Raw genomic sequence first — 12,261 nt, 5'->3', positions numbered from 1 at the left:
CTTGTCAACATTGAACTTCATCTGCCACTTGCACGCCCATTCTCCCAGTCTCGCAAGGTCCTCCTGTAATCGTTCACATTCCTCCTGCGACTTGACGACCCTGAATAATTTTGTGTCATCGGCGAATTTAATTACCTCACTAGTTATTCCCATCTCTAGGTCATTTATAAATACATTAAAAAGCAACGGACCCAGCACAGACCCCTGCGGGACCCCACTAACTACCCTCCTCCACTGAGAATACTGGCCACGCAATCCTACTCTCTGCTTCCTATCTTTCAACCAGTTCTTAATCCATAATAATACCCTACCTCCGATTCCATGACTCTGCAATTTCTTCAGGAGTCTTTCGTGCGGCACTTTGTCAAACGCCTTCTGAAAATCCAGATATACAGTGGTGGAAATAAGTATTTGATCCCTTGCTGATTTTGTAAGTTTGCCCACTGACAAAGACATGAGCAGCCCATAATTGAAGGGTAGGTTATTGGTAACAGTGAGAGATAGCACATCACAAATTAAATCCGGAAAATCACATTGTGGAAAGTATATGAATTTATTTGCATTCTGCAGAGGGAAATAAGTATTTAATCCCTCTGGCAAACAAGACCTAATACTTGGTGGCAAAACCCTTGTTGGCAAGCACAGCGGTCAGACGTCTTCTGTAGTTGATGATGAGGTTTGCACACATGTCAGGAGGAATTTTGGTCCACTCCTCTTTGCAGATCATCTCTAAATCATTAAGAGTTCTGGGCTGTCGCTTGGCAACTTGCAGCTTCAGCTCCCTCCATAAGTTTTCAATGGGATTAAGGTCTGGTGACTGGCTAGGCCACTCCATGACCCTAATGTGCTTCTTCCTGAGCCACTCCTTTGTTGCCTTGGCTGTATGTTTTGGGTCATTGTCGTGCTGGAAGACCCAGCCACGACCCATTTTTAAGGCCCTGGCGGAGGGAAGGAGGTTGTCACTCAGAATTGTACGGTACATGGCCCCATCCATTCTCCCATTGATGCGGTGAAGTAGTCCTGTGCCCTTAGCAGAGAAACACCCCCAAAACATAACATTTCCACCTCCATGCTTGACAGTGGGGACGGTGTTCTTTGGGTCATAGGCAGCATTTCTCTTCCTCCAAACACGGCGAGTTGAGTTCATGCCAAAGAGCTCAATTTTTGTCTCATCTGACCACAGCACCTTCTCCCAATCACTCTCGGCATCATCCAGGTGTTCACTGGCAAACTTCAGACGGGCCGTCACATGTGCCTTCCGGAGCAGGGGGACCTTGCGGGCACTGCAGGATTGCAATCCGTTATGTCGTAATGTGTTACCAATGGTTTTCGTGGTGACAGTGGTCCCAGCTGCCTTGAGATCATTGACAAGTTCCCCCCTTGTAGTTGTAGGCTGATTTCTAACCTTCCTCATGATCAAGGATACCCCACGAGGTGAGATTTTGCGTGGAGCCCCAGATCTTTGTCGATTGACAGTCATTTTGTACTTCTTCCATTTTCTTACTATGGCACCAACAGTTGTCTCCTCGCCCAGCGTCTTACTGATGGTTTTGTAGCCCATTCCAGCCTTGTGCAGGTGTATGATCTTGTCCCTGACATCCTTAGACAGCTCCTTGCTCTTGGCCATTTTGTAGAGGTTAGAGTCTGACTGATTCACTGAGTCTGTGGACAGGTGTCTTTCATACAGGTGACCATTGCCGACAGCTGTCTGTCATGCAGGTAACGAGTTGATTTGGAGCATCTACCTGGTCTGTAGGGGCCAGATCTCTTACTGGTTGGTGGGGGATCAAATACTTATTTCCCTCTGCAGAATGCAAATAAATTCATATACTTTCCACAATGTGATTTTCCGGATTTAATTTGTGATGTGCTATCTCTCACTGTTACCAATAACCTACCCTTCAATTATGGGCTGCTCATGTCTTTGTCAGTGGGCAAACTTACAAAATCAGCAAGGGATCAAATACTTATTTCCACCACTGTACAATATCAACCGGCTCCCCATTGTCCACATATTTGCTTACCCCCTCAAAAAAATGCATTAGATTGGTGAGGCAAGACTTCCCTTCACTAAATCCGTGCTGACTTTGTCTCATCAGTCCATGTTTTTGTATATGCTCTGCAATTTTATTCTTAATAATAGCCTCCACCATCTTGCCCGGCACCGACGTCAGACTCACCGGTCTATAATTTCCCGGATCTCCTCTGGAACCCTTCTTAAAAATCGGAGTAACATTGGCTACCCTCCAGTCTTCCGGTACTACACTCGATTTTAGGGACAGATTGCATATTTCTAACAGTAGCTCCGCAAGTTCATTTTTTAGTTCTATTAATACTCTGGGATGAATACCATCAGGTCCCGGTAATTTACTACTCTTCAGCTTGCTGAACTGACCCATTACATCCTCCAAGGTTACAGAGAATTTGTTTAGTTTCTCCGACTCCCCCGCTTCAAATATTCTTTCCGGCACCGGTGTCCCCCCCAAATCCTCCTCGGTGAAGACCGAAGCAAAGAATTCATTTAATTTCTCCGCTACGGCTTTGTCCTCCTTGATCGCCCCTTTAACACCATTTTCGTCCAGCGGCCCAACCGACTCTTTGGCCGGTTTCCTGCTTTTAATGTATCTAAAAAAATTTTTACTATGTATTTTTGCTTCCAACGCTAATTTCTTCTCAAAGTCCTTTTTTGCCCTCCTTATCTCCGCTTTGCATTTGGCTTGGCATTCCTTATGATCTATCCTGTTACTTTCAGTTGGTTCTCTTCTCCACTTTCTGAAGGATTGTTTTTTGGCTCTAATGATTTCCTTTATCTTACTGTTTAGCCACGCCGGCTGACGTTTAGTCTTTTTTCCCTTTTTTCTAATACGTGGAATATATTTGTCCTGAACCTCCAGGATGGTGTTTTTAAACAGCATCCACGCTTGATGCAAGTTTTTTACTCTGCGAGCTGCTCCTTTCAGTCTTTTTTTCACCATTTTTCTCATTTTGTCGTAATCACCTTTTCTATAGTTAAACGCTAGCGTACTTGATTTCCTAGTTTCACTTCCTTCAATGCCAATATCAAAACCGATCATATTATGATCACTGTTATCAAGCGGCCCTCGTATCGTTACCCCCTGCACTAGATCATGAGCACCACTAAGGACTAAGTCTAGTATTTTTCCTTCTCTTGTCGGCTCCTGAACTAGCTGTTCCATGAAGCTGTCCTTGATTTCATCAAGAAATCTTATGTCCCTTGCGTGTACAGATGTTACATTAACCCAGTCTATATGCGGGTAATTGAAATCCCCCATTATTATTGTGTTGCCCAGTTTGTTTGCGTCCCTGATTTCCTTTAACATTTCCGCATCCGTCTGTTTGTCCTGGCCAGGCGGACGGTAGTACACTCCTATCACTATCCTTTTCCCCTTTGCACATGGAATTTCAATCCACAGTGATTCCAAGGAGTGTTTTGTTTCCTGCAGAATTTTCAATCTATTTGATTCAAGGCTCTCGTTAATATACAATGCTACCCCTCCACCAATCCGATTCACCCTATCACTACGATATAATTTGTACCCCGGTATGACAGTGTCCCACTGGTTATCCTCCTTCCACCAGGTCTCAGAGATGCCTATTATATCTAATTTTTCATTTAGTGCAATATATTCCAACTCCCCCATCTTATTTCTTAGGCTCCTGGCATTCGCATATAGACATTTCAAACTATGTTTGTTGTTCCTAAGTACATCATGCTTAGTACTTGACAGTATTAATTGGCAATCTTTTGTCTGATTTTTATTGTTATTTAAAGATACCCGATCTACTACAATCTCTTTTGCAACCTCACTATCAGGATACTCTATCTTCCCTGTTATGGTGATATCTTTGAAAGATACCTTATCCCGAACCATGCTCTTTTGAGCGACTGTCGGCCTTGTCTAGCACTGGCTTTGCTTCCCAATTAACAGTGTTGCTACCTAATCTCCGCTAAGCTTCTTTAGATCCATTAATTCCAAACAGGATTCCTTTGTGTTTATCCCATGCATTTTTGAATTCTGTTACCGCTTGCATCTCCACCACCTCCCATGGAAGGGCATTCCAGATACCTACCACCCTCTCAGTTAAAAAATACTTCCTGACATTATTCATGAGTCCGGCCCCCTTTCAACCTCAATTCATGTCCTCTAATTCTACCACTTTCCCGCCTCTGGAAGATGTTTGTCTGCGGACTTATACCTTTCAAACATTTGAACATCTGTATCACATCACCCCGGTTTCTCCTTTCCTCCAGGGTATATATGTTTAGGTCAGCAAGTCTCTTCTCATACTTGTTGCTAAGCAAACCACATACCATTTTGTCACTTTTCTCTGAACCGCTTCAAGTCTTTTTACATGCTTAGCAAGATACGGCTTCCAAAACTGAACATAGTATGCCAAGCAGGGCCTCACCAACAACCTGTACAGGGGCATTAACACTTCCTTTCTTCTACTGGTTCTCTAGGCAGCCTAGCATCCTTCTGGCCATAGCCACCGCTTTGTCACATTGTACCATCACCTTGAGATCCTCAGACACCATCATTCCGAGGTGCTTCTCTTGAGCCGCGCTTACCAATCTCTCCCCTCTTATCTGGAACATATCTTTTGAACTTCTGCACCCCAAATGCATTGCGCTCTTCAGTTCTTCATGTTAAATTTTAACTGCAGACTCTTGACCATTTTTCCAACTTTTGGAGATTCCTTCTCATGGTTTCTACTCTGTCATCCACAAAAAGACAAACTTTTCCTTCTAACCCTTCAGCAATGTCTCTCGCAAATATATTAAACAGAATCAGCCCCAGCACTGGCCCCTGAGGCACTCCACTGCTCACCTTCCTTTCCTCTGAGGGACTGTATCAACGACTTTGTTGAAATCCAAGCAGATTACAATTAGCGCATGTCCTTTATTCAGTTCTTTTGTCACCCAGTCAAAGAAGTAAATCAAATTTGGCAAGATTTTCCTTTGGTAAAGCCATGTTGCCTCAGACCCTGTAGTCCGTTGGCTTCTAACAAGTTAACTATCTGTTCCTTCAACAGTGACTTATTATTTTTCCTACCACCGACTTGAGGATTACCGGCCTGTAGTTTCCCATTTTTGTGAAGAGGAACTACATCAGCTCATCTCCAGTCCCACAGAACCTCTCCCGTCTCTAAAGATCTATTAAATAAATCCTTAAGAGGTCTCACCAGGACTTCTCTGAACAGGAGGCAGGTGTTTTGCAACTGAAAGGAAGCTCTGGAATGAGAAGGCATAAGATGAAGTTGAAGGGGGATAGAATCAAAAAGTAATCTAAGGAAATACTTCTTTACAGAAAGGGTGGTGGACGCGTGGAATGACCTCTTAGTGGAGGTAGTGGAGATGAGTACTGTATCTGAATTCAGGAAAGCATGGGACAGGCATGTGGGATTAGAGAGAGAAAACTTGTTCCTGTCCCCGTGGATCTGTCTCCATCCCTGCCCTGTCCCTGCAGGTTCCATCCCCGCCCTGTCCCGTGGGCGCTGTTCTCATCTGCAGAGGCCTCGAACACTTATGATTTTATATTTAAATCTTTTTATCTAATACTAGTAAAAAAAGCCCCATTTCTGATGCAAATGAAACGGGGGCTAGCAAGGTTTTCTTCTGTGTGCATGTGGGAGTGTGTGTGTCCCTGCCCTCTGCCCTCTCTCCCTTCCCCTCTGCTCTCTGTCCCCTCCCCCCTCGGAGTCGAGTCCTTCAGTGTTAAGTTTCCTGCTGTGTTTGTGTTACAGAGATAGTGAGGGCTTCTGCCCTCTCTCCCCTCCCCCCTCTGAGTCCTTCACTGTTACAGAGAGAGCGATTTGATTTCGTGCTTTGCTGTGTTTTCCTTTACTGTTTGTGTTACAGAGAGAGCGAGGGCGGGGCAGACACTCATGGGGAAACCAGATATCTCTCTCCCTTCACACTTCCGGCTGGAGGCTTCATTTAGAACGTTGGTGGTGCCTTTTATATATAGAGATAATAATTTGCACCTGCAACGTTCTGAAGCTGACTCCGTGGCAGTGAAGCTGTGTAGTGTTCGTAGGGTTCGTAATCGCACTCCCGATCACTGCCCCGCCCTCCGAGGGCAGGGAAGGCTGCATGGTAACGCGATGTTAGAAGGAGAAGGGACCAACCACAGGCAATCGCACTCGCTCTCAGTGCCCCGCCCTCGGAGGGAAGGGAAGGCTGCATAGTAATGCCACGACCAGAGGACCAGGGTGGCGGGAAGCACACAAACCGCCTGACAGGACTCTCACTTTCAAGAAAATTGAACTCCGAGGTACGGACATCAAAGGACGAGGCAAGTGCAGAGAACGGAAGGGGAGAAAAAGGCTCCACGAAAAACACATAACTCCAAGTTACAGACATCAAAGGAGGAGGCAAGTGGACAGAATGGAAGGGGAGAACAATGTTTAATCACTTTCTCTCTCTGACAGACCCCCCCCCCCCACCTCCCCTCCCCATTGGATTTGTCTCTCACTGATAGACACATAAACACCGTATCTCTGTCTTACACTCTCTGACACACACTCAGTCTGTCAGACACTCTGATTCTCTCTCTCTGTGTCTCAAACATAGTACACCCTCCCCCTCCCCATTGCATCTGTCTGTCACTCATACACACACACACAATGTGTATTTCTCTCTTCCACTCTCTGAAAAGGAACTCCAAGGTACAGACATCAAAGGAGGAGGGAAGTGGACAGAACAGAAGGGGAGAAGAATCTTTAATCACTCTCTCTCTGTGACAACCCCCCCCCCAAAAAAAAAAAAACCAGACATAAACAAAAGAATACAAGTACATAAAAATATAGATCTCATTCTGCAGCATGATAGTACTCATAATACACCACTGAAAATAATTGATTACCATCAGAGCACATTTCTCCTAACACTTCCCTTAAAAACATTAATGGCAGAAGGTGATTACCTTGCTAGCAGACTGAAAGTTGCCACTAACTGGCTAAGTAGGTGCTCTTTCCACACTCTGCCCCTAGCCCGCCTCTAATCTGGTTAGTAAATGGCCGGTTAGCAGTAATCAGTCAAATGCCACTGAATATTGATCTATAGCAATGTGTATAAAATAACTACTGATAGCAGAGATTTCCATTATGTTTATGCAGTAGCAGAATCCACAACAGAGCTGTCTGCAGCTCTTGAAGAAAGGAGTTGTCCACTTCAATATTAAAACGATTTTTTCTCTGTACAAATGGAGGGGACTGTGAAAACGGAGTAATTCTAAGCACTTATAGGCTGTGTGGGAACTTTTTTTTAAAAGTTTACAATATTTTTTCCTGTAACAGGCTCCCACAATGTCAAGCCTGACATATTATTCCAGTTTGAGCAAGAGGGATTTGGGACTCAGCCTCAGGAATCTGAGGAAAGAGGAAATCTGACCACCACAGCCACATGTGAGGAACTGCATCAAACAGGTGATGTAGCTTGAATTAAAGCTAGAAGCAAATTGACCCAAACATGTCCTACAAGAAAGACAGCTCCTCTGGACCAGGCACAGTGAGAATGAGGTGTTTTAATTATGGTCCCTGCTTCTAAGTTCTAACCTTTGTCGTGTGGATAATGTAATTGTTTTGTTTCCCTTATTTTTACTTTTCTCCTTACATTATCTGATTTGCCTCTTTCCTTCTCTTTGGAGCTAATTTTCGAATGAGAAAAACATCTAAAACGTGTCATAAAGCAGCATTTGGACATTTTTCTCATAAAATCATCCAAATCAGTATTTTCAAAACCTATTTTTCAGATGTTTTTCTATGATTTTCGTCTGTAGTGCGTCCAAATCTCACGCAGGTGTATTGGGGGAGGGGGGGGGGTGCGTTAAGAGTGGGATTTGGACATTCCTAAGACTTGGATGTTTTTCGGCCACAATGAAACAAAACCAAACCGTCCAGGACTAAAACTAAGATGTTTTGAGCTAGACCTGTTTTAAGAACGAATAAGGCACAAAAAGGTGCCCTAACTGACCAGATGACCTCCCCTTACTCCCTCAGTGGTCACTGACCCCCTCCTATCCCCCCCAAAATATGATTGAAAACATTAATTGTCAGCCTCAGATGTTATACTAAGGTCCATTAGAACAGCTTTCAGGTCCCTGGCGTAGGCTAGTGGTGGGTGCTGTGTGCACTGCAAACAGGTGGACCCAGGCCCATACCTCCCCCTACCTGTTACACTTGTGGCGGAAAATGTGATTCCTCCAGTATTCACCAGAAACCCACTGTACCCACACATAGATGTCCCCTTCACCCATAAGGGTTATTGTAGTGGCGTGAAGTTGAGAGTTGTAGGTTTTGGGGATCTCAGCAGACGAGATAAGGAAGGTTGGGTGAGATGTATACCTGGGAGCATTTATTTGAAGTCCACTGCTTTGCCCCCTAGGGTGCACCATTTTTCTCGTAGGATGTCTGTGTGGCCAGTCTACTAAAAATGTTGGCTCGTCTTACATCCCAATGGCTTGATCTTGTGCATTTTGCACTTGGACTTTTGTTCTCTGTGAGCCACACAATACATCTTTTTAATTTAAATTTTTTATAGTGACGAAAATTCAGTATAACAAACATATAACTTCAAAATCACATAGTACAGATGTGAAAGGCCATCCAACACATTCGTCAGTGAATTTTTCCTATTACCCCCAGACCCCCCCATCCCCCCATCCCTTTTACCTCTTAGATCCCATTCTGTTTATTAAGATTCTATTCACCACAGTAGTCCTCCGCATCATTAATAGTATTATAATGTTACCACAGAGTGCACATCTATCAAATCACCTCCAGGGCCTTTCTCCTGATAGCTCTTCACTCATTCTTATCATCTCTGCCATTGATATACCAATATTAACACAACTGGCTAACAGGCTCATTTTCAAAGCACTTAGCCTCCCAAAGTTCCATAGAAACCTATGGAACTTAGCCTCCCAAAGTGCTTTGAAAATATGCCTCTTTGTGAACCAGCAGACTATTGATTGTTTCTTATTATATAGTATTCATCTATCTCTTTATATATATATACCTCCCTCCTCCTGTATACCCTCCTCCCTTTCATCAGATTTAATTTTTAAATGAGATGGAGTTCAAGATGAGACTGCGTGTGCGTGTCGATAATGACTGGATGTATGGTTCCCAAATTGCCCCAAAGTTTTTCTTTCTGTTCATAGTGCGGCATGCACCCCGGGCTTCCCACACCAAGAGTTCATGAAAGGCATTCCTCCAATTCCAAAAGGATGGGCCTACGTCCTGTGTCCAATATTGCAAAATGCACTGCTTCCCTATAATCGCCGCTTTATGTATAAGAATGCGCTCTGTTTGTCTAAGTGGGTTCCTGCTTTCCATCAGGCCCAGCACCACCTCTTTTGGCGATAAAATCAGTTCTTTACCCAATATATCCCCACAATATCTCATGATCCTATTCCAAAACTCTTTTATGTATGGGCATTTCCACAGCATATGAAATAGCGAGACGTCCATATTACCACACTTACTGCATTTAGGCTCTTGTATGCATTTGGCATAAAATGCCTGTTGGGGTGAAAAATATGCTCTAGTGATCACTCTGAATTGAATTTCTCTGTCTTGCACTATACACATGGGTGCATATCCCTCTTAAACATTGTAATATATCCCCCTCCCGAATAGCAACACCCATCTCTATTGTCCATTTCCGCTCTATGTCTACATATGTCCTAGACTTAGTCACTACGGTCAGCGCTCTATACATCCTTGAGACTGTAATTTGGGCATTCTCTGAGGGTAGGAAAAACAACTCCAATAACTTATATATCCCTCTAGAGCAGTTAGCCCGTTTTGTTTGTGTTACATAATTATATATTTGAAAATATCCATACCAGTCTAGATGTTCGCTCCCCACTATGGCTGCCATATTCTCTTTCGATCTAATCTCTCCCGATTCTTGTAACATGTCCGCCACATACACTACTCCTCTCTGCGCCCATTCTGTCACTTTCCCTTGTATGAGCCCTGGGCCAAAATCCAAGTTCCCAATCAAAGGTATCATATCTGTGCAGTCATGAACAATACAAGCTCCTTCCCCTGCCAGACACTTTGTTTAAAGCCGATGGGTTTTAGTTTGTGTGGTGACTATAGGATGGGGAGACCATTAGTCCTGGGCATTTTTATTTGCGGTAACAAGAGCCACCTTTTGGCAGCCCTTGCCCCAGAGCCCGCTTTCAAACAGGCCACAGACACTTTGCAAAATAACACAAAACCCTTCAAAAAGACACTCAAAACCTATACAGGAAAAACTTTCCAAATCATAACAGCCATGACCCACCTATGAAAAGACAGTGTTATAAACCTGCTACTGGGAAACTGGAACAAGTTCGACTGTTATACGTTCCTACACAGACACTACATTTTAGCATAATCCTTCACCTCAGTCAGACATGCAGAACACGGAGAGACCCTCACCTGATACAAAATAGTGAACCACAAAAAACATGCAAAAACTGAAATGGAGGCCCCCAAATAAGTCAGACTCTATAAGCAGTGAAAGTATAGGTAAAAGAGAAACAGAAACGCATTTTCTCTGTACTCTGTTAAATACAAAAATAGAAAAGATGTACATTTCCCAAAGCAGACACATACCAATCCTTAAAAATATTAAATAAAAATATATGTTTTTCTGTTTTACCTTTGTTGAATGGGTACTTTTCTAACTGAGTTAGTCCCAGTCTGTTCCACTATTTGTGTCAGTCTTCTAAATTTTTTTTCAGGTTTGCCTTTCCATTTCTTCTCTACATCCATCTGGCACTGATCTTTCTTCCTTTTTATCTTCTCTGCTTCTATATTCATCCATATTTGATTTTTACCCCTCATTCTCCCTTTCTTTCACCTTCTAGTACTTAGTCGCCTTCTATTCACCTCTCATCTCCTTCTCACCCTCTTTCCAGTAATTCCATTGCCCCCTCTGTCTTTCTCCTTCCCCAGTCTGCCAATCCCCCCCCCCCTCTGTCTTTCTCCCACTCTCTAGTCCCCCATTTCTATCCTCTGTACTCACCCTCTGAGCCCTCAGCTACTCTCCACTGCTTTTCATCCCCTCATCAGCTCCAACTCCATCCCTGTCTCCCCAGGCCATTCTCTCATTAACCTTCTACTCCATCTACTGTTGCCTCTCTTTGACAACATTTATTCTGTTTCTACCCTCACTGAACCCCTTGGGATCTCCTTCCTCACTCATACTCTTCCACAGCACCCCATTCTGGTTTCAGAACACAGAGAGCCCCTGTTCAAATACAGGATAAGCAACCACAAACTACCCCCCCCCCCCCATTTATTAAGCTGTGCGGCTTTGTAAACAGTGGGATAAAAGTACTAATGTAGGCAAAAATTAAACTGAAACTCAAGATGCCAGATTTTGCATGCAGTGCAAAACCAAATAGAAAGAAATGCATTTCCTCCTGTACAGTGCAAAATAAAGCTAGCAGAAGTAAATTCTCAAAACTGACATAATTCTATCACTAACTGAAAATAAAATCATTTTCCCTGTCTTTGTAATCTGGCAATTGTATTTTTCTAATCATCTTGTTTCCAGTCTCTGCTTCTTTTTCCCTACCTCTGTGTGCTTAACTGTTTCCAGGACCTCCTGTTTATGTGCTATTTATTTTCTCACATCCTTTCTTTTTCATTTCCGACCCTAAATCCATCTTTAGCACTGATCTTTTAGCTTTCTTCCATTTTTCTGCTTCCTTCCAAGTCTTCCCCTCTCTTCAATCCATGTGCAGCCTTTCCCTCCTCTCCCTTCTTTTCCATTCCATCTATGTGCAGCATGACCCCTCTCCTCTCCTTTCTGTCCATATGGCAGCATGTCTCCCCTCTTCTTTCCCTTCCCTTCCTTTCCATCCGTGTGCAGCTTCTCCCCTCTCCATTCCATCCATGGGCACCATGTTCCCCTGTCCCTTCCCTTTCCCTCCTTTCTATCCATGGGCAGCTTCAGAGTGGAGGAGTAGCCTAGTAGTTACTGCAGTGCCCGAGAATCTGGGGAACTGAGTTCAATCCCCACGACAGCTGCTTTGGCATGTCATGTAACCCCCATTTCCCCAGTTACAGCATAAGTATCTGAATATAATGTGCAAACTTCTTTGTAACCCACAGAAAAGTGGTATCTCAAGTGCCATCCCCTTTCCCTATCCTCTCATTCCGTACATGCAATTGTAGCTTCTCCCCTCCCCCTGTGGGTCTGGCATCACCTTATTTCCCTGTCTGTCCTTCCTTCCC

At 43.8% G+C, this 12,261-nt stretch overlaps 1 protein-coding gene across 1 annotated transcript in view; it reads left to right on the top strand.

Annotated features, from left to right (window-relative positions):
* Positions 1 to 12,261, top strand: part of LOC115482481 (zinc finger protein 260-like) — a 40,765-nt gene that overhangs the window by 26,402 nt on the left and 2,102 nt on the right. Inside the window, exon 5 of the mRNA XM_030222315.1 lies at positions 7,321 to 7,449. Coding sequence (XP_030078175.1) covers positions 7,321 to 7,449 — 129 coding nt within the window. The remainder of the gene's footprint in view (positions 1 to 7,320; positions 7,450 to 12,261) is intronic.

This window comes from Microcaecilia unicolor, chromosome 1, assembly GCF_901765095.1.
Source record: "Microcaecilia unicolor chromosome 1, aMicUni1.1, whole genome shotgun sequence".
Lineage (NCBI taxonomy): Eukaryota > Metazoa > Chordata > Amphibia > Gymnophiona > Siphonopidae > Microcaecilia > Microcaecilia unicolor.
Note: the sequence above shows the minus strand (reverse complement) of the source record. Positions and strands in the feature narration are given on the sequence as shown.